The sequence below is a fragment of the Gymnoscopelus braueri genome (assembly GCF_963280865.1).
Source record: "Gymnoscopelus braueri genome assembly, chromosome: 5".
NCBI lineage: Eukaryota > Metazoa > Chordata > Actinopteri > Myctophiformes > Myctophidae > Gymnoscopelus > Gymnoscopelus braueri.
In genome coordinates this window covers 16,392,754-16,413,841 of record NC_137606.1, presented here as the reverse complement: position 1 = coordinate 16,413,841, position 21,088 = coordinate 16,392,754, and the positions used below count along the sequence as shown (strand labels likewise).

The window sequence follows — 21,088 nt, the reverse complement described above, 5'->3', positions numbered from 1 at the left end:
GGAATTTAAAATCTAATTGAGGTCTCGTTATTGATCACAAACGGCAATCAAAAGTTGGTAATTTGGTGCAGTTGACCAAGCAAGAAGCATTCTTATGAATGATTCCACTGCATCCCTGTGCGTCTCTCCCAGGTGAGGGCAGACTTCTGCCAGAAGGTTCTGCCTCTCATCATTCACTCCATCCTGCTGGGAGACTCTGACGGCACGTGGAGGGAGCTTCTCTCCACACACATCCAGGAATTCTTCACCTTCTACTCTGGGCGGAGCGCCCAGACCTGCAGCCGCTCCACCACCCCACTCATCACTGACTCTGGTCTGTTCAAACTTACTGTATCAGCCTTGGGTCGCATATAGTGAAGTGTGTTTCAACCTGGGCTACCAGGGCTGCAACACAGGCTGCAAAACAATGAATGGAAGAAAATGTAGAAAGTACAGTACACAGGGTATGCCAATGTACAATAATATGCTTTTCTTTGATAGTGTATCTGACACACAAGAAAAACAAACAAAAACAGAATAACTGTTAAAATGTCTTTATGAACATGCCATTCTAATAAAGGCATTTTAACTGTTGTTCTAGCAGAGTACCTTGTTGTTGTTGTTGTTTAGCTTTTCTTTTCTGTTTCTATTGATTTAGTCCTAACCAAAGCCACGTTTTTCACCAAATGTATCCAGGCAGCCCTCCTATTTAGCTTTTTTGTTATCTTGTATGACATTATTTGAGTCGTCCTGACGTTGTACAATCCACCATCTGGTATTCCACACCAGTTCAAAACAAGCACGAGCATAATTAGCAATTGTTAACTGACTATAGTCTAAATACTGTACAACCTGTCAATCCCATTCATTAACTTATTCAATTCTGACTGAAATTATTTCGACGTTTGTCTAATGATGCTCTTGATGTGATAGGTCTCGTCTCATTGGTAGTAGTTGTAATTTTTGCATGCAAACGTGTGATTAACCTCTGTAATATCTTGTGACAGGAGAGTCAGACGGTCCCAGTCAGGGTTCATTTGACAAGGCATCTCTACGTACCATGCTGTCCGTCATCGACTACCTAAGACGGCAACACAGGCCACTTGCATCTGACAGGTCTGTTGCATTTACAAACTTGATCCTACCTACAGTAGTCATTGAACACAATTTATTTGTTATGCCTCACCAATTAACGTCTTGTGTCATCCTCAGTCATTCAGATGTGTTAAATCTGTGTGTTGTTCAGCAGTGGACATACTGTATGTGTGTATGTTTTGTATGTGTGTATGTTAGGTGCTAGTGTGTGCAATGGTTTTGTGGACTTAGTGAGTCCTTACAAGATTTTTCACACTCAACAATGTGTTGTAGTGTTTTTTTTTAACAATGCATTTATTGAATTTGTATGTGATTATTGACCTGTTTGTATCCCACAGTGACTACTGTGGTACGGTTTGTCATGCTAACTTCTGGCTGGAGCTCAATTACCTGGAAGTGGCTCGAGCTGCTCAGTTCTGCTCGGCCCACTTCACCGCCCTGCTGTACTCTGAGATTTATGTCGACAAAATCAAGGATAACATGGAGGAAACACGCAGGTATGCACTGATTTTGAAGCTTTTAGATTCGGGCCTTTTGAAACTTGTTTTTGTGATTGATCATGATCCAAGTAACTTATATGTATGTCCCAGATCCAAGTCCAGAATATCGCGTAGGATGACCTTTGAGGAGAACAGTCAGAACATCGCCATCTCCGCCCTCTCAGAGAAGAGTGTTGAAGACACAGGCATCAGTCTACAGGTCAAGCTTCCTTCGATTTTCAAAAGCTTTACTAAGTGGTGTCAGACAATGTCCATGGTCCACTATGACACTAAACAGCCCACTATTTAACAACAAACAAACTGGTGTAGCCAAAGCCTACACAACCTGATTTGAGCGGGTCGTACGCTTAAGTCAAAGTCACGATAGATTGATAAATCCCGAAAGTGACAGTGATCTCGGCGTACGCCCGTTTTTCGGTCTGCGCAAACTTGATAACTGACGGCCAATAGAACCATAGGATTCATATAGAATATCAGCAAAGGTCCCCTTTAAGAGCACTGTGAATATCGATTAATAGTTCTTATAACAGTAGAATAATCTAAAATGATTTGGGTCAATCAATGCCCAATTGCCCATCCCTAATGGTTAACATAGCAGCTTAATTAACAAACAACTTTCAACTGTCTTACCACTCTGACCAGTGTCTGACTGCACCACGTGCTGTTTACATTTCTGACTAATACAGTAATCAATCAATCACTCATTAATGCTTGTTATTTATTTACTTAAAGTAATATGCAATCATTTTCAGGAGCTGCTGATTGAGGTGTATCGGAGCATAGGAGAACCTGACAGCCTGTATGGATGTCAGGGAGAGAAGCTGACCAGTCCTCTAACCAGGTAGATACATTCCGTTCACACGTGTATGTATCCTGAGTGGCACAATGAGGCTCTCTCTGTTTCGTGTAATTGCCTCAGTCAGTTCACACTTCACAGTCAATTTGATGGAATGTACAGTAGGTGTTCCTCAAAATGTTGTTCCGTGTGTATATTCATACATAGTCCAAACTAAACAACCTGGGGAAAAAAAACATTAGTATCCTGTCTTCTCTGGCACGTCATCTTGTATTTTGGCTCTCCTGATATAAGTTAATTAAGCCATGGTTTGATGATTCGTATTAATTGATTATTCTGTGTATAATTTGTAGGATCCGAACATATGAGCATGAGGCAATGTGGGGGAAAGCCCTGACCTCGTATGACCTTCACTGTACGTTGCCTGAGGTCACCCGACACGTGGGAATAGTGGAGGTAAGACTCTTTTCTCTGTGGTTAGTTGTTAAGACACTTACACATCCTATATTTAGTTTTTGAAGTTGTTAAAAAAACTAATGAAAAACACTCAAATATGGAATTGATAACAAATTCTAATTGTTGTATTAGTCCTGTGATGGCAGTGACCACCCATCTGACCACACTAAGTGGTCCATACCACGTTAAGTGGTCAGATGGTTAGGCTGCTGGCATTTTCAGAGCATGTTTATTTTCATAATCAATCGATCCGGCTTGGCTCAATGGAACCATAACGTAGTATACTTGAAGGTGTTTTTTTAATTATTTGTAAGGATTTCTTTTTTATATTTTCATGTCATATTATGAATAAAACCTTAGTGATCTGCCAATTATTCGGGGGCCCATTTACAATATCCTGACGGCCTCCAGTGGGCTCCGGCCCACATGCCCGGAACCCCTGCTGTAATGCGTTTGGTAGATATACGTGGCTGATGTTTTATCTCTCCTCCATGGGGCAAACCAGGGCCTGCAGAACTTTGGTCTAAGCAGCATCCTGGCCACCTACCTGAGGGGTCTGGAGAGCGAGGGGGTGGAGTGGGGGCCTGAGCTGAGGGAGCTGCGCTTCCAAGCTGCCTGGAGGAACACCCAGTGGGACTGTGACCTGTCAGAAAGGTGAGGCGCTTTGTCTGAGATTAGCCGTCTGTATGTTTTTAATTCATTTGATTTATCTAGTTGCTTAACCCATTAAGACCTGAGGCCGATTCTAAAATGTTTTTTTGTTTTTTTATTATCTCAAAATATTTTGTTCCAGGGACACCCAGAAGCAAAGATTTGAGTACAAATGTTCGCTTAAAAATATATATATATTCAAAAATGTGCACACATTTTCACGATAAAAAAAAATAGCAGATCTACAAGCTCATAGCGCGGCACTCGGTGCCGCGCTTTGAGCTTGTAGATCTGCTATTTGTGAATAGCGAAAGAAATCTAAAATGACACAGATGCGTTCCCGGTCTTAACACATTGGGTGCCAGCATTTTATAATAACAGATTACGTTCGGTGCCGAAATCTCACTGTTGAGCTGCGCAGCGCTGTTTAAACTGTAGACTCCACGACGTGCATTCCATCTGAAAAAAAGCATGCCTCTCACGCGAGTAACAATGGCGGAGCGATCGTGCATACAAAATGAGTCGTTTTCCCCAGCGTGAAAGGTTTCGGAGTTATAGGGCTTTTAGAGAAGGAGATAGAACGGAAGCGGATGGGAGCCATGTTTTTGACACGGTGATCCATTTGTCCTCTCCTTGTCAGAATCACCACGGGTGATTCCAGAGCTGCTCCAGCCCCTCCCGTGTGAAAAAAGACTGAAAACACGGTTCAGACCGTGTTCGGCACCCGATGTGTTATTAGTAATACAGTATAACGTTGCTGTCGGGCAGATACCTTGTATCTCCATATTTCAACTTTTATGTTTTTTAGTAAATTAATGCCCTACTTCGTCATGCAGTACGTCAGAGTGTCGCATACAAGTTGTGAAAATAGCAGATCTACAACGTTGTGAGCTTGTAGATCGGCTATTTTCACTATTTTAAAAGTTTTTTTTTAAATGATGACAAAAAGGAAAGGTTTTGGACATACAAGGTTTCCACCAGACAGTGACGATACCTAAAAGTTTAACACACAACTGCAGTGGTTGTATTTGGTCTCTCTGCTCTTCTACTGAGAAATGTAGATCCTGTGGTCTGGTAGGACCCCTACTGGTTGACAAGTGGTACTGCCTGATGGTCCACATTCAGCATCATCTCTGAGCAAGCAAACTTGCAATTCTAAACTCAAGAGATATAAGAGGTTTTATTTGTAACTCTCTCATACAAGTACTGTGTGTGCAGTGACATGTTGGTGTGATATACTTCACACACACACACACACACACACACACACACACACACACACACACACACACACACACACCAATAAACAACAAGACAACTCAAGTGAATGTGCGGCTCTCTTGCCATCAATGCTTTTTATTTCATTTTCTTTCCCTTAAATTTTGTTTTTTTTGCTCTAGGAGTGAGAAATCCAACCCTGGCTTCAATGAATCGGTATTCTGTGCCCTGCAGGCTTTGAGGGACAAAGAATTCTCCATGTTTGATCAAACTTTGAAATATGCCAGGTATGACAAACATATTGGCACAGTGAGAAAAGAAAACATTTCATGGACCCATTCCCGTGTGTGTGTGTGTGTGTGACAATTATTACATAATCGCCTGATAGCAATTATTTTTGCATAATCATTTCCATCCATCCGCAACACGTTGTGGGGTTATTTTTGAAGAATCTGAAAGTATACAATAGTGCGTTATTTATTTAGATTATTGGTACCGGTTATTGTAAGTCAATTCTTATATTTAAGTTATTTGTCATACCTGCTCTGTGCTGTTTTGATTACAAAGCCTAAAAGGTAAACTGAAATGTGATTTACGCATACAGTATGTACCAGTATCCAATGCCAAAACCACTGTTAAATTGTTAATCGCAATTATTTGACATGACAATGAATCATCAAGTACAATGTCATGATGTGTGTGTAGGGGTGCTGAGGTGGAGGAGCTGTGCAGAGGCAGTCTGGAGGCTGTGTCTTCTCTCTACCCTGCTCTGAGGAACCTGCAGAGCATCAGAGAACTGGAGAGCGTCAGGCAGCTCTTCTCCAGGTGATGATCTAGAATAGATTGTGTTCATTTTATGCTTTATTTATCATACTAAATGCTGCTTTTAAGTACTTTTAGTTATGCAAAAGCACAAATACACAGAGGAGAGAATGTACAGGAATTCATGAGCAGTGTGTTTTGCGGTTCTGCTCAGTTTAGTGGAGTATAAGTCATGTATATACATGAATACATTATATACTGTAAATTGCCCCATAAGCTAGAATCCAGAATGCTCTGGCCTTATAACACTTTCAGTGAGGATTATTACATATTTAAGTAAAATAAGTTTTCCAACATGTTCACTAATTCAACTCATTACATTGTCATTTGTGTGTGTTTGAACTGCTGCCTATGGATGTACTATCCTATATACAAAACTATATCAATTGTTTTCATTTGATTTGACAGAGCGCTCTCAGATGTCACTGCGAGGGACGTGTGCAGACAGTGGCAGCAGCACTCCCAGCTGCTGGCTGACAGTGACTTTGCTCTGGTGGAGCCCATTCTGGCTGTGCGCTCTGTGGCCCAGCAAACCCTGATGTCCAGGGTGGCAAACCCCGACGTCAAGAAGTACCTCAGCTCTCTGCTCACTGACCATCTCATGGAGCTCTGCCGTGTGGCTCGCAACGCTGGAAATACACAGGTAGAGTGTGTGTAGGAGTGTGAGAACACGATTGTAATGCTTTAAAGCAGCACTATGTAGTTTGGGGTATCAGTGGCCACTTGACACTGGACACAAATAACATGGCAGCCAACGTCTTTGACTTCATTACCCAAGAGTCTCTGCAAGCCTGTCCGACGAGGACGTGCTGTGATTGGCCAGTCTTCGCTTTGACCGGCAGTTCTGCCTTGGTGCCTTGGCAAATGCCAGGATGAAACTCATTGTCTCCCCTATACTTAGTAATACAGTCAAGCCCCTAGAAGGGGACCCCCCTGAGTCTATACATTTATGGAAGGATGATTGTTATTGCTTAAACGTGTAACTTAATAATTTTGTGGAACATAATATGCTATATAGTTGATAAAAAGTGACATAGTGCTGCTTTAATATATTAGTGGTTATCAAACTTTTTCATGTCACAGACCCCCAAATTGATAATGTATTTGGCCGTGGACCTCCATCTGAAAATATTTTGTGCCAGGGAGTCTCATACAAGATTTGTTTTGTTAACTTGTAGATCGGCTATTACAATGGACCGATGTACAGTATATAGGGTAACAAAACAAAAACATGATTGTTTGTCCCCATCCTGTGTGTGTGTGTGTGTGTGGTGTCTGTGTGTGGTGTCCTCTGTCCCCAGCTGGCAGAGCGGGCTGTGTTCCAGATGAAGCAGCATGAGGCTGGAGGCTCCTCGTCTTCATGGCAGCTGGAGGAAGCTCAGGTGTTCTGGGCAAAGGGAGAGCACGGTCTGGCCCTGGGCTTACTGAGACAGATGATACACTCCCTGGAGGAGCAGGTCAGATATGGTCACATACACCTTTTACGGTTTTGTACTGGGACCTGATGGTAGTTGTTGCGCTCCACCTCAGCAATCCATCTCCCAGGGGTCTAGCCAGCGCACTGCGAAACAGGGATAGACCCCTTTTCTCCCCAATTTCTCGCCAATAATCGTTTCCTCCCTATCCACATTTGTGTGTTGTCACTGCGGTTGACTCACGTGCCAGTGAGGGGCCACAACCGGGAGGATGTAGAGTCTTGGTCCTACTCCTCCCGCCCAACACTCCCTGCTGACAGGTGCCGCCCCCCAGCCCGTAGGAATACTTGCAATGACAAGTATCGCCCTCCTCGCCCCGGCTTCCCTGCCCCGAACACGGGCCAATTGTGTTCGTATAGACGCTCGACAAAGCCGGATGCACCACGGTGGATTCGAACCCACAACCTCTGCAGTGGTGCACAGGCATGAACGCCTCGCAATACAAATTTAGACAAAATTTGAGATTAGATTTTATTAAATAATATCTACATCACACTGAAACCGGAGGAGGCACAGGCTTGTCTTACTAGTGAAATACTGAAGTGCATGAAGAACAGATATTGAGCTGTAGTTGTCATGGTAGTGTTTTTAATGTTTCTTGGTCATGCCCTGTGTGTTGCTCAGGTGGACTTCAACCCTGCCGTGGCTCCAGTCTACACCGAGTGTTTGAGGCTGTGTGGGAACTGGCTGGCTGAGACCTGTCTGGAGAGCCCTGGAGTCATCCTGGAGAAATACCTGGAGAGGGTAGGCTCATCACACCACTAAGACCTAGGGCTGAAACTCACAACACTTCAACATGCAACACGTTGTGAGCTTGTAGATTTTTTCTTAAAACGTATTTGACTAAAAACTATTAGTTCAATTGACTGTTGTAGCCCTATTTGGAACTTGATCGTGGTATACTAGCTGCCTACAAGACCATTAAGTTCATAACCTGAAGTTGACAGACAAACACGCACACACGCGCGCAAGACATGACTGACTCAAACTAGTTAATAAAAGAAAGTTCTATGGCATTCATTCTCTGTATTTGTTTAGCTACAGTTTTACAAATGGTTTAACCTGAATCAGGCCTTTTCCTTTACAATTCTAGCTATCATATCCATACAGCTGTTAAAAAATAATGTTTTTTGTATTCAGATTTGTACTTTGTATCAACCCAATATGCAAGTTCAGGTATCTGTATCAGGAAAGAAATTGAGCAGCACAACAGCACATGTTAAAATTGCACTTTTCTCTCAGGCAGTGGAGGTGATCGAGGCCCACACGAACGGCCGGGAGTCGAGGCTGCAGAGCCAGCGGAACGAGGCCTTCCTGTCTCTGGCCCGCTTCTCAGACGCTCAGTACCAGAGCATCGACAACTACATGAACTCCTCCGAGTTTGAGAACAAACAGGCCTTGCTGGAGAAAGCTAAAGAGGAGGTGGACCTGATGAAGGAACGTAAAGTCAACGACAACAGGTCAGCAAAACCTGTGGGTTGTCCAGCACACCTTGTGTCAGTCATTCCTGTTTTTATTTTTATTTTTTAGCATTTTTTTAGGGTTGCAGCAGTTAATCAAACTAATTAATTCTTTATTTTGAAAAATAGCAGATTTACAAGATCACAATGGGTCATGATGCGAAGGTTGTGAGAGCTTAGATCAGCTATTTTAGCTATTTTTACACAACACTGTTGTACAACAAAGTATAAAATAGGCCATAAGTGGTTAATCAGACTAATCTATTTAGTCAATTATGAGATTATTTTTTTTGTGTTGATTTGTTGATAAACAGATAGACATAATTCTTGATTATTTGCTTCATCGAAAACGTAAAAGAAGATAATCGGTAGTTGCAGCCCTACACTTCATGTGCACTTAATTTCATGTAGGGGTGAAATGTACTCTCATAAACGAGTACTTGTTAAAGGACAACTTTGTTTTTTTTACAACCAAGGTTCATATTTTAGCTTGTAATTAAAGTAAATAAAAGATGAGTGTTATTTGTTTTTCATTTACTGCTTTCTATAGTTTTAGCAATTCTCGCGGGGGCATTCTGTCCGGTGGCTAAATATGCCTTTTTTACACAATAAAAAAGGTCCTGTGGTCTTTGATGGCCAGATGTGGGTTATTGGGGGCTAGAAGAGCTACTGTAAATAATAATAAAGAAAACGCCGGGTTATTGTGTAAAAAAAGACATATTTAGCCACCGGACAGAATGCCCCCGCCCACTGTAAAAAATATCGTGGAAATTGCTAAAACTATAGTGAGCAGTACATTTTAAAATGTTAACACTCATCTTTTATTTACTTTAATTACAATCTAAAACATAAATCTTGGTTGTAAAAAAACAAAGTTGTCCTTTAAACAAACCGTAAGCATTACTTCAATGTGTAGTCCTTCCGTTGTAATGGCCCCTCCTCTCCCCTCTCAGGTATACAGTGAAGGTGCAACGAGAACTGGAGCTGGACAAGAAGGCTCTGTCCAACCTGCAGACAGACCGGCGGCGTTTCCTCAGCAAGGCCGTGGAGAACTACATCCTGTGTCTGCAGCAGGGCGAGGAGCACGACACCTGGGTGTTCAGACTGGCCTCACTCTGGCTGGAGAGCGCCGACGTCAAGGCCGTCAACGACTTGATGAAGGCAAAGCCGCTAAATCTACCACGCTCACAAACATGCATAAAATACATACACGCATCTTGACAATTTATGTTGAGTTAACCCTTTAAGACCGGGAACGCATCTGTGTGTCAATGTTACATTTCTTTGGGCTATTCAAAAATGGCAGATATACAAGTTCGAAGATTTTTGCAAAATAATGTTTTCCTTTCCTTTTTTGGCAGACATTTGTAACTCAAATCTTTGCTTCTGGGGTCCCTGGAACTAAATATTTTACAAATGTTTGCTTTAAAAAATATGTATTCCAAGATTTGCCACGAATTTTCACAATTTTTCAAAAATAGCAGATCTATAAGCTCACAGCACAGCAGCTTGTATATCTGCTTTTTTTGAATTGCCAAAGAAATCAAAAAATGACACGCAGATGGGTTCCCGGTCGTAATGGGTTAATGTCATTAATTAAAAACATAAGTTGAACGGTAAAGAGCAAAAACAACAACTTATTATTCCAACTTGACTGGTATACAGTATGTCTGTTATCTGGGAAGTATTCAGAGACATCTCTTGGGTTTGTTTGCAGGAAGGAGTTCAGAGAATCCCATCATATAAGTTCCTGCCTCTCATGTACCAGCTGGCAGCTCGCATGGGAACCAAGATGGCCTCCAGTGTCGCCGAAGATGTGGGCTTCCATGATGTTCTTAACGATGTAATACCACCTTTTGCTGTTTGTTTTTATTTCAATAGAACAAATAAAAACAAATGTACAGTATAGCAAGGTTTACAAAATCAAAAACCTTTCCTTTTTGAAGCTATCTGATGTTTTCTTGTCCTCTAGCTCATCTGTCGTTCATCTCTGGAGCATCCCCACCACACACTCTTCATCATCCTGGCTCTGGTGAACGCTAACAAAGACGAGACTATCTCTACATCCCGACTGTCAAAGAGCGCTTCACGACAGGTTTCACCACTAGACCTGGTAGGACTAACGCTGTAGAGAAGAATACATTGACTCAATATATATCTCTTGAATGTCATACTGAATGTTCAACTCACCCAATTCATTCTGTATTGATCACTTACGACTGTGCATTTATCGGAGGAATTCTGCTGAAAATGTACCTCACTCTTTATGAACGAAGCACGCCGTGTTTTATGTGGAATTCCTTTTTTTGCCTCGTGCAGGAACGCTCGGACGTAGCCGCGAAGATCATCAGTGTGATTAGGAAAAAGAAGGGCAAGATGATCAAGGGCATAGAGCGTCTGTGTGATGCTTACATCACTCTGGCCTACATGGACGCCAGCAGACACAAGACGGAGAAGAGTGAGTAGACAGAACATGCCGATGTACAGTACACACGGGCTGCACCGCTTAATAAAAAGATTATAAATTGTGCTTTAGGCAGAATGACAAACAGACAACATAAGCTATTTAGTGTATGAAAATTCCAAAATTGTTTCTTTACACACCAGAGTGGCTTCTTAGTCTCCGTTACTTACCAGACAAGGAGGAAACCTTCAATACACACCATTGTGTTAATTTTATTTTATTATATTCCCTGAATATATAAAAAGCTATTTTTTTGCACACCTATAAAGGTGACAGGTGCGTAGAAGAAGTTTTTTTTGGTCTATTAGATAACCTGATGAAGGTCTTGTTATATTCCCATTTATCTTTTTTTCTTGCATTTGAAGACCGTGTGCGGGAGTTTTTTCTTTCAATTCCATGAATATAAACATAGCAGATAAGATTAAAAAAAGGTATAAAATATATTAGGAATTGCAAATTATTATTCCTGGCAGGTTATTCCAAATAACCAAAAGACAAAAGCTAACAACCTGTGTTTAGCAAAAGCAGTAACCGTTCACACCGTTTCCAATGTTTTATTTCAAAATAGAGCCATTTAGAGGCATTTATCTCAGCCTTTGTTCAGGCAGGTTTTCTGTATTGTGCTACACTATTGTACAGTAATGTGGATCATGTTCATGGCTGCTTAGTCAGAGCTCACATTATTTTCTTTACAGAAGCCATCCCTATTCCTGCCGACCAGCCCATTATGAAAATCAAAGACCTGAATGATGTTATCATCCCTACAATGGAGATCAAGGTATAGGACACTGGTTCTCACCCTTTTAAATGTTAAAGTTATACAATGCAGGTTCACAAATAACGATTTTTAGCAGCCTCTGCTGTTCATTACCGTCACTTCAGGCAGTTCGTTTATTCCTCTGTTACCCAGAATTCCATTTGTTTTCACCGGAAGCGTTTCAAAAAGCGTTCTTTTAATTGTTTTATACGATCTGTGGATCGTTTCTCTTAGCCAGTGGAGCTTTAGTTACTGTGAGCTGTGTTTTCTTTTTCCGTTGTTTTTCGATCTTCAAATCATACAATCTCTTAAAATCAGCGTGAGTTTCCTTTTTGTTATTAGCGCGGTAGTTCCTGGCCAAACAGGAAACCGGTGCGGTAGTTCCTGGCCAAACAGGAAACCGGTGCATTTCCGCTTCCGTTTTCCGGCTACATGACGTCATTTTCGCGGGAAAGACACCCCTATCACCGTTCAATAGAAAAAAAGGCTTTCGGGGGTGAAATTCATGGAGTGGGTGTTGTGAAACTTTTGCCACTCACAAAAGATATACAATTTAACTTTAGTTTTGTTGAAAAAGTTACCTAGTATTACTTTAAGGACCCCACACTTAGAACCACTGGTACACTGTATAGAATGACTGATCTTCAGTATGTGTTCTAATGTCTACATCAGTAGTTCTCAAACTTTTTCATGCCAAGGACCCCCATATTGATATATATTTGGCTGCGGACCCCTATCTGAAAACGTTTTTTGCCAGGGACCCCCAGAAGAAAAGATTTGTGTTTTTAATTAGTCAAAAATGTTCAAACACTTTGATTTTTTTTTCCAAAATGTTCAAAAATAGCAGATGTACAAGCTTGTATATCTGCCATTTTTTAATAGCCAATGTATAAAATATGGATATGGATAAAGAAGTTAAAATGTATTAACACACTCTGGAACCACATTAAGGACCCCTGGAGAGTGAGCACTGTTGGACAGGCAAAAGTGATTTAACTGTAACTGTAAATGAACAGGTGGACCCCTCGGGTAGCTATGACAACGTGGTGACCATCAGGTCCTTCAAGCCCCACTACCACCTGGCTGGTGGAGTCAACCTGCCCAAGATCATCGACTGTGTTGGCTCTGATGGCATCAGCAGGAGGCAGCTGGTCAAGGTGTGTGTGTGTGTGTGTGTGTGTGTGTGTGACAACCACTGCTTGTGCGTATTTGACAAGCGCTGTGTGCTTGTGTTTTAAACAAACTATACCTTTTGTGCTGCTAAGTGCTTTTGAGTGTGTGTTTCACACATATTCTGAAAAGACATTCTTATGCTGCGTGTGGCTAGGTTCCATTCAAGTTGCCTACCTTTGAAGATAAAGCATCTTGTGAAACAAATCCATGAATAGCAGTACAAGAGCACCTGATAACATTCAGCTGTGATCTCAGTTATTTTCCATGTTGGTAAATGGTTAATTCTGTGTTTTTGTGCTGTGACAAATACAAAGTTTGTTGAATTTACAAGCATTCTTGTAATGTTCTATTAATAGGCGCATTCTTCAGGGAGCTGTGTGTGTGTGTGTGTGTGCGCGTGCGAGCCTGCGTGCGTAGCCACTCCCACAATACAATACGACAGTGTTGGTGTTTTTAGCAAATCATGGTAAAATAGCAGGTTTTCCCCAGCTTCGGCCTCATTGAGCGATCAAGCTTTTCAATGTTTATTTTCTATATTTGATTGTATTGAGGTGTTAGTAGTTGAGCCACTGTAAAAGAAAAATGTTAATCTTTTTAGTAATTTCATGTGATTAGTTTACAAAAGAGACAAAGCATGCACACCTCTACTGGTCCAGGCTCATCTTTCAGATGCTGTCTTTATTTTTTATTGGGGGGGTCAAGTGGTTTGTAAAATAATAAAATATGAAGGGTGTAAGAAGGCTAGAATTGTATTTCTATTGTCCCAGTTAGTTTTAAAAAAAATTAATGGCTAGACGAAGGTAACTAGGAAGAAAGGCAATGATGTTTGTTTGTATTATTATGAGCCAAGCTACATAAAGTACACACATCTTGACACACGTGTGTGTGTGTGTGTGTGTGTGTGTGTGTGTGTGTGTGTGTGTGTGTGTGTGTGTGTGTGTGTGTGTGTGTGTGTGTGTGTGTGTGTGTGTGTGTGTGTGTGTGTGTGTGTGTGTGTGTGTGTGTGTGTGTGTGTGTGTGTGTGTGTGTGTGTGTGTGTGTGTGTGTGTGCGTGTGCACAGGGTCAGGACGACCTGCGACAGGATGCAGTCATGCAGCAGGTGTTCAGCATGTGTTCCATGCTGCTGCATCGCAACAGTGAAACACGCAAGAGGAGACTCAACATCAGGAGATACAAGGTTCCACATGTCACACTCTCTTGTTTTCTTTCCTGCTCGTCTATGAATTTGATTTATTTTTAGATTAATAACATTGAATGAGGGATGTTTTTACAAATTACAGTTCACTGTTTATTTCAAACTTTTTGTGTGTTTGGTTTCACTTTTTTTGTTAGTTCATGTCAATTGTTTCTTTGCTTTCCCAATGACAGGTAATACTGTATGTGAAATCTGAGAATGTATACACCCAGATATTGTACTTATTTACTATGAGAGCTCTCTTGTGATCCTTTTCAAGTTTTTCAGAAAACTTAGGTCAGGATTTAAATGGGTTAAGGTATTCTTAACCCATATGATGTGTCAAATGCATCATGCAGTTACAGTAGTTACAGTAGTAGTATAATATGCCTCGAAACACAACTACAGTCAGAAATATCCAGCTACAACAAAACCAAACGCATTACCGCAAATAGAACCAACAATCAATACATACAACATCTCTGTGCCTTCCAGGTGGTTCCGTTCTCCCAGCGTAGTGGTGTGTTAGAGTGGTGCTCTGGCACGGTGCCCATCGGGGAGTTCTTGGTGGACCCCGCTAAGGGAGCCCATAAACGCTTCCGACCTCAGGACTGGACCAACCTGGCCTCCCGTAGGAAGATGATGGTGAGTGGTCCTACTCACTTACTGTTTGTAGCTCTGTGTGAAGAAGAGGGCAAGAGAGCATGATATTGTCACCCATTACATTCTGTTTGTTTTGTGATGTATTTGCTTGTATGAGTGATATATATATATATGTATATATATATGTATTAGAGGTGTGCCGATATATCGTCCCGCGATATATCGCGATACGTTTTCGTGACGATATGTATCGTTTTGGGGGAAAAAAATATTTTTTTTTTAGTTTTTTTTAGTTTTTTTACAATAATAATAATCAGGCATGCAAACAGCCCCGAGGTGGGGCTGTTTGTTGTTGTTGTTTTTTTTTCGGGTCAGGTGTCTATATTGGTGCCCTATTTGGATTCAAAACGGCTATTGTAGCTGAAAAGCTACAAGTTTGCATGTCTGAATAATGCCAAAACAGAATTATTTGTTTGCATTTGCTTTTTTTCCACCCCATATATTTTCATAATAAAAAAGTGCCATATATCGTATCGATGTCGTGAGCCCAATATCATATCGTATCGTTTCATGAAATTAGTGTATCGGCACACCCCTAATATGTATATATATATGTATATGTGTGTATATATATATGTATGTATATGTATATGTACTAATAAATATATAGTATATAGTTGAATAGGAAGATTAGACTTAACCCTTTAACTCATTGAGTGACAGAATTATTTCTGGCTATGTGATCCCAGTGCCAGAGATTTTTCAATTTCTTAGATTTTCAAGTAGTCACAGAATGTTTATCTCCAGTATAATCGATCCCCTGATGGGTGCTAATCACTGAGGGTTGCACTGTGTGGTTTCACAAATGTCAACGAGGTCATCGCGACCTTGTTGACATTAATTGTCTGATGTTGAAAATAGCATGTCTGGGCCAAAAATTCATAGTAAAAAAAAAGTGCTCAGGAGCCCAGATACAGCCTTTTTCAGTGAATGGAGCAGCAAATCTTCAGATAAATATATATATATTGTTTTGTTTTTGTTTTTTTCCAAAAACACGTCAAACACGCCAATGGCACGTTGCGCCATTGCTGTAAAACACGTGAAACACAATGGCACTCAATGAGTTAAGACCGGGAATGCATCTGTGTCATTTTCCGATTTCTTTGGCTATTCAAAAATAGCAGATATGCAAGCTCATAGCGTGGCACAGAGTGCCGCACTATGAGCTTGTAGATCTGCTATTTTAGAAAATTTGCGCCAATCTTTGTATATACCGTATCTATTTTTTAAAGCGAACATTTGTAACTAAAATCTTTGCGTCTGGGGATTGTACAAATGTCTTCTAAATCTCTTAACAGTTTTTTGAAAAACCTTATGATGCTATATAATTATTTTTTTTTTATAACCTTTTTCATGTCAAGGAGCACCCAAATCTATTTGGCCACGGACCCCCATCTCAAAATATTTTGTTCCAGGTACCCCCAGAAGCAAAGATTTGAGTTGAAGATGTTTGCTTTAAAAAACGTATATATTCAAAGATTTGCAAAAATGTTCACGATTAAAAAAAAATTGCAGATCTACAAGCTCATACTCTGTGCTTGTATATCTGCAATTTTATAATAGCCAAAGAAATCTAAAATGACGCGTTCCCGACTTGAATGGGTTAAGCACAGTTAACAGTCTACTCCCAAGGGAACTTGGGAGTAGACCTGAATAGATTGCACACCAATGTGTGTGTTTTACTTAAACTGGCTTTTCAACTATCGTGGCAGAGAGGTCTATATGGAATATTTGTAAGGTGAACCACATGTCAACCGAAGGCGAGAAGAACAGTGCCAGCTTGGTCCATCGTACAGATGAATGGCTCCCCACTCTGCTCTTGCATACAAACCGAGTCCTGAACTTGTGTTCCTGAACACGTCCGAGTGTCATGAATGAACCCCTCTCCTGTCCTCTCGCCTGCAGGAAGCTCACAAGCTGAGTTTTGATGACAAGCTCCTGGCGTACAACGAGGTGTGTAAGAACTTCAGGCCGGTCTTCAGGTATTTCTGCATGGAGCGCTTCCTGGACCCCGCGGTGTGGATGGAGAGACGTCTGGCCTACACCCGCAGTGTTGCCACCTCCTCCATAGGTACATGGATGGATGCATGAATGCAATGTATAGATGGATGAATAGAGAACCCTAGCGTCCCTATTCTGGGGGGCGAACGTTCGGTGAAAATGGCCGATCTTCAAGCTCGCAACACAATTGCAAGCTTGTAGATCGGCTATTTACCAAGAGATTTGGTGTAGAGAGGGAAAAAAGGAGCGGACCTAGTATAGAGCCCTGGGGTACTCAACTAAATATATAGCGTTTAAGTGGTTAATAGGTAGGTGGATGGATGGATTAATTTGTCTGTACAAAAAGGATAAATGTGTGGATAGATGTGTAATGGGTCGGTACATGGGTTGGTGCTATAATGGTTGCTAAGCCAGTGCATGTCATACATTGCAGATCTGCTACTTTTGATGCTTTTGTGTGATACTGTAGTATGATCAAGTAGGGCATTCATTTACCTAAAATCACAAAAAGTTAGATTATGGAGATAAGAGGTTTATGCCCGACAGCAACGATATCCATTTTGAGTAATACTCCATGAGGGCTTATTTCTTGTCTTTGGTTTTTGTGTGTGTGTTTAATAAAGACATTTCCTTTGGCAGTTGGCTACATAGTTGGTCTGGGTGACAGACACCCCCAGAACATTCTGGTGGATGAGCAAACCGCTGAGCTGGTGCACATCGATTTAGGTAAGATCATCCACATTAACACATAACACATACAGTACCAACACACAGTCACTGTATCAACTCAGGTTGGAGGAGACGTGATGTGTATTCATTAAAGGGATAGTTCACCCCCAAAATGACTTTTTTTTCTCCATCGATTACTCATCCCATGTAGCCTTGAATTCATTGAGATTTTTTTGTTTTTGTCGCATTCCCAAGCCAGTAATTTGATGACCGGCGGAGTCTCAAAGAGTCTCCATTGAGTCTGCCGATCATCAAATTATTGGCTCAGGAATGTGACAAAAACAAAAAAATCTCCATGAATTCAAGGCTTCATGGGGTGTGTAATAGATAGAAAATAAGTACTTTTTTGGGTGAACTACTCCTTTAACTAAATAAAGTGAATATAATTATAGTACTGTAAGTATAGAAGACTGAAAGGACAATTGCTTCTGGGATGTACTGTAATTGATTTAAATGGGGGGAAAAAGTAAAAGAAGAAAAAGCCTAAGGCACTGAAACAAGATTAAAATAATGAAAAATATTTCCAATGACCAATGGCAGATCAATAATGTCATATTTATTTTGTTTATCCTTATTGACCTTGTTTGTGTCCGTCCTGTCTTCAGGTGTAGCCTTTGAGCAGGGAAAGATTCTGCCCACACCAGAGACGGTTCCATTCAGACTGTCCAGAGACATCGTGGACGGGATGGGCATCACTGGAGTGGAGGGCGTCTTCAGAAGGTCACACAATGTTTATCTTTTTTTTGTGTGTGTGTTTGATTTTTGTGCGTGTTCATGGTCAGATTCCAAAAAGTGATACCAATAAATAAGAACTTAAAAAGAATACTACGTTAGTTCCATTGATCCAAGCCAGAACACAATCAATGTATTGATTGATTGATAATAATAATAAACATGCTCTGAAATGCATGCGGCCCTCCCACCTCATGAATGCTTTCAATGTTTTCAAGTGTTTCCTTGATGATCCGTACATCTTTGTCTTTGACAGTGTATATTTGCACATTATGTTTTTGTTCACTCAAAGCCTATTTTATAGTGAGCTTTCCCCCTTTTAACCCCCTTTCAGGATACATTTTAGCGTTTAATCTCTGTCTTGTAAATTGGAAGAAAACTAAAACTAAACTGCCGTTTGTTTATAATGTTCAGATGCTGTGAGAAGACCATGGAAGTCATGAAGAACTCTCAAGAAGCTCTTCTGACCATCGTAGAGGTACACAGTAAAACCACAGTGTTAATTTAACACACAGTCATGTTGACCACCATGTTCTGTCTCCCCCTCTCCTCTCTTTCTCCCTCCCTCTCTCCTTCCATCCCTCTCAGTAAATAGCATTTATTTACCATACTACGTACTTATACAGTATCTGACATCAGGCACTTGATGACCCTGTGTGTGTGTGTGTGTGTGTGTGTGTGTGTAGGTTCTGCTGTATGACCCTCTGTTTGACTGGACCATGAGCCCTCTGAAGGCCTTCTACCTGCAGCAGCAGCATGACGAGCAGCAGGAACTCAACGCCACGCTCAACTCCACCCTGGGAGGAGACGACATCGACAACCACCGCAAATCTAGGTACCGTCATTCACTGTGTGTGTGTGTGTGTGTGTGTGTGTGTGTGTGTGTGTGTGTGTGTGTGTGTGTGTGTGTGTGTGTGTGTGTGTGTGTGTGTGTGTGTGTGTGTGTGTGTGTGTGTGTGTGTGTGTGTGTGTGTGTGTGTGTGTGTGTGTGTGTGTGTGTGTGTGTGTGTGCAATTATCGACTTTGATAATCAAAAGTCAATATTTGAGGGGTCCCCGGACCCCACTTTAAGAACCACTGTTGTAGAAACACGTACAGATTTAAAATCCCTCTCTAATGTGTCCTCTTCCAGCAGTGACAGTCAGAGCTTCAACAAGGTGGCAGAGAGGGTGCTGCTGCGGCTGCAGGAGAAGCTGAAGGGGGTGGAGGAGGGTACGGTGCTCAGCGTGGGGGGGCAAGTCAACCTGCTCATCCAGCAGGCCATGGACCCCAACAACCTCAGCAGGCTGTTTCCCGGGTGGCAGGCCTGGGTGTAGAGAGATACCCACAACCAAGCTGCTGCTGATGTCAACCCGAGTGCCTTTGTTAACCACCCGAGTCCACTATACTTAGTAAACTTGACCGCCTCTGTGCTTGGTCTGCTCCCTGCTACAAGCTCACAAATCGTCTGTTTTTGGTTAATTTTCGCCACAGCATATGGATGTTAGTGTTCAAACTAATGTTGTGAGCTTGGCACTTACTGTATTACTTGAAGTGAAGTTTGGTTCCCTACACTGTGCTTTAGAGGTGCAGCAAGTTCCCCGACTCAATGAAGCCCAGCCAAAGGCCATGAGGATGTGAGGACGCGCTCTGACCGCTCTGGCGTGTTACCCAAAGAAACCGTTAATAAAGTGGAGGGTCGCTCTCAGAAATAAAAGTCCAAGTCCCTCTTTGTTAGCAGCTATCTCATCTGTACCACTATTTCGGATGGCATTTTTGTCATTAAAGACGTGACAAATGCCTATGAAAGCGAAGGTTTCCGATCAGAAGGACACTGGAATATCTCCAGAAAGGCGACATTATCTTTAAAAACAGAGTGAAGATTATTCATTATTCATGAAACGCTCAGCGAGGGAGCAAGACAGTTTGTTTACCATAGAATCCACAGGTTCAAGTATTCATGTTTAAGAACATGCCACCGTTCTTGAAATTCTACCTACGTAGATGATGGGATTAAGTGCTGGTTGATGCGGAAGGAATGGACTTTAAACAAATCTCGATGACAGGGCCTTCATCAGAGTGACACTGATGTTTGTTGATTGATTTATAATAGTGTGACACTGATGAAGGATGTATGGTCTGTCAAATTGAGGCATATGGAACAATAAAATGTTTGACTTTTATGTCTGAGGGCGACCCTCCACGTTATGATTTATTCAAATGTATTGTGGCCATTTTGGTTGTTTGTGTTCAAACAAAACAACGGGAATGTATTTGTATTGTGGTTAATTATCTAAAAAGCCCTTTTTGTAAATGTTTGAAGTTGTTTTTGCAAAGGAAAATGCACTCGCTGTCCCTCAGTGTCTACATGTATATGCTTTCATGTAGAACTTTAACAGGGCACGAAGCCAAATGCTGTTGGCTGTTTATATTACATGAAAATACTGGTATGCACTTTTCCCTGATCATCCAATTTCACAACAGTAAATAGTAAAACAAGCAGTTAGCAGCTAACTGGTAAATACAGCATTGTACTGTGAATTTGTCTGTCAATCCTCAATAAACAATGTCCAAAAAACAATGGAAGAAACAAGCATTGTTCAGGAAACTTCTACTACTTTTGCCCTCTCAGAAATAAATAGTAGTACAATTAATAGTACTAAAAAGGAGTAATAAAGTAATTCAATTGTGTAATGAAAGATGTTCTTGTACATTTTCTTGTACATTTTGTTTTGAAATGTTTTACGTTAATAAAGCAGAAATTAAGTTTCAATTTTGTTTTCATTTGTCATGGTTAATGTGTTTCTAATTTATGAAGGAGTCACATTTTCACTGACATTGTAACTATTTTTTATTCCATGCACATCGGTTTGGTGATACTGGTGCTTGGCTTTATTTCTTTAATTTGCTCTACTTTAAGTGAAGTCACCCATTGACTAAATGACTGACTAACATTGTGCTTA

At 41.2% G+C, this 21,088-nt stretch overlaps 1 protein-coding gene across 2 annotated transcripts in view; it reads left to right on the top strand.

Annotated features, from left to right (window-relative positions):
• atm (ATM serine/threonine kinase) overlaps positions 1-20,898 on the top strand; it is a 49,027-nt gene extending 28,129 nt beyond the window's left edge. For both annotated transcript variants that reach the window (XM_080428902.1, XM_080428903.1), the window contains 27 exons: positions 133-313; positions 987-1,095; positions 1,413-1,571; positions 1,665-1,773; positions 2,327-2,415; positions 2,724-2,826; positions 3,332-3,480; positions 4,878-4,982; positions 5,401-5,520; positions 5,926-6,160; positions 6,819-6,974; positions 7,617-7,736; positions 8,235-8,452; positions 9,406-9,613; positions 10,170-10,295; positions 10,425-10,565; positions 10,772-10,910; positions 11,612-11,694; positions 12,690-12,830; positions 13,908-14,024; positions 14,517-14,666; positions 16,590-16,755; positions 17,325-17,411; positions 18,020-18,134; positions 18,561-18,624; positions 18,833-18,981; positions 19,279-20,898. In XM_080428902.1, coding sequence (XP_080285028.1) covers positions 133-313; positions 987-1,095; positions 1,413-1,571; positions 1,665-1,773; positions 2,327-2,415; positions 2,724-2,826; positions 3,332-3,480; positions 4,878-4,982; positions 5,401-5,520; positions 5,926-6,160; positions 6,819-6,974; positions 7,617-7,736; positions 8,235-8,452; positions 9,406-9,613; positions 10,170-10,295; positions 10,425-10,565; positions 10,772-10,910; positions 11,612-11,694; positions 12,690-12,830; positions 13,908-14,024; positions 14,517-14,666; positions 16,590-16,755; positions 17,325-17,411; positions 18,020-18,134; positions 18,561-18,624; positions 18,833-18,981; positions 19,279-19,462 — 3,723 coding nt within the window. In that variant the 3' untranslated portion in view covers positions 19,463-20,898. The remainder of the gene's footprint in view (positions 1-132; positions 314-986; positions 1,096-1,412; positions 1,572-1,664; positions 1,774-2,326; positions 2,416-2,723; positions 2,827-3,331; positions 3,481-4,877; positions 4,983-5,400; positions 5,521-5,925; positions 6,161-6,818; positions 6,975-7,616; positions 7,737-8,234; positions 8,453-9,405; positions 9,614-10,169; positions 10,296-10,424; positions 10,566-10,771; positions 10,911-11,611; positions 11,695-12,689; positions 12,831-13,907; positions 14,025-14,516; positions 14,667-16,589; positions 16,756-17,324; positions 17,412-18,019; positions 18,135-18,560; positions 18,625-18,832; positions 18,982-19,278) is intronic.
• The last annotated feature ends 190 nt before the right edge of the window (positions 20,899-21,088 follow it).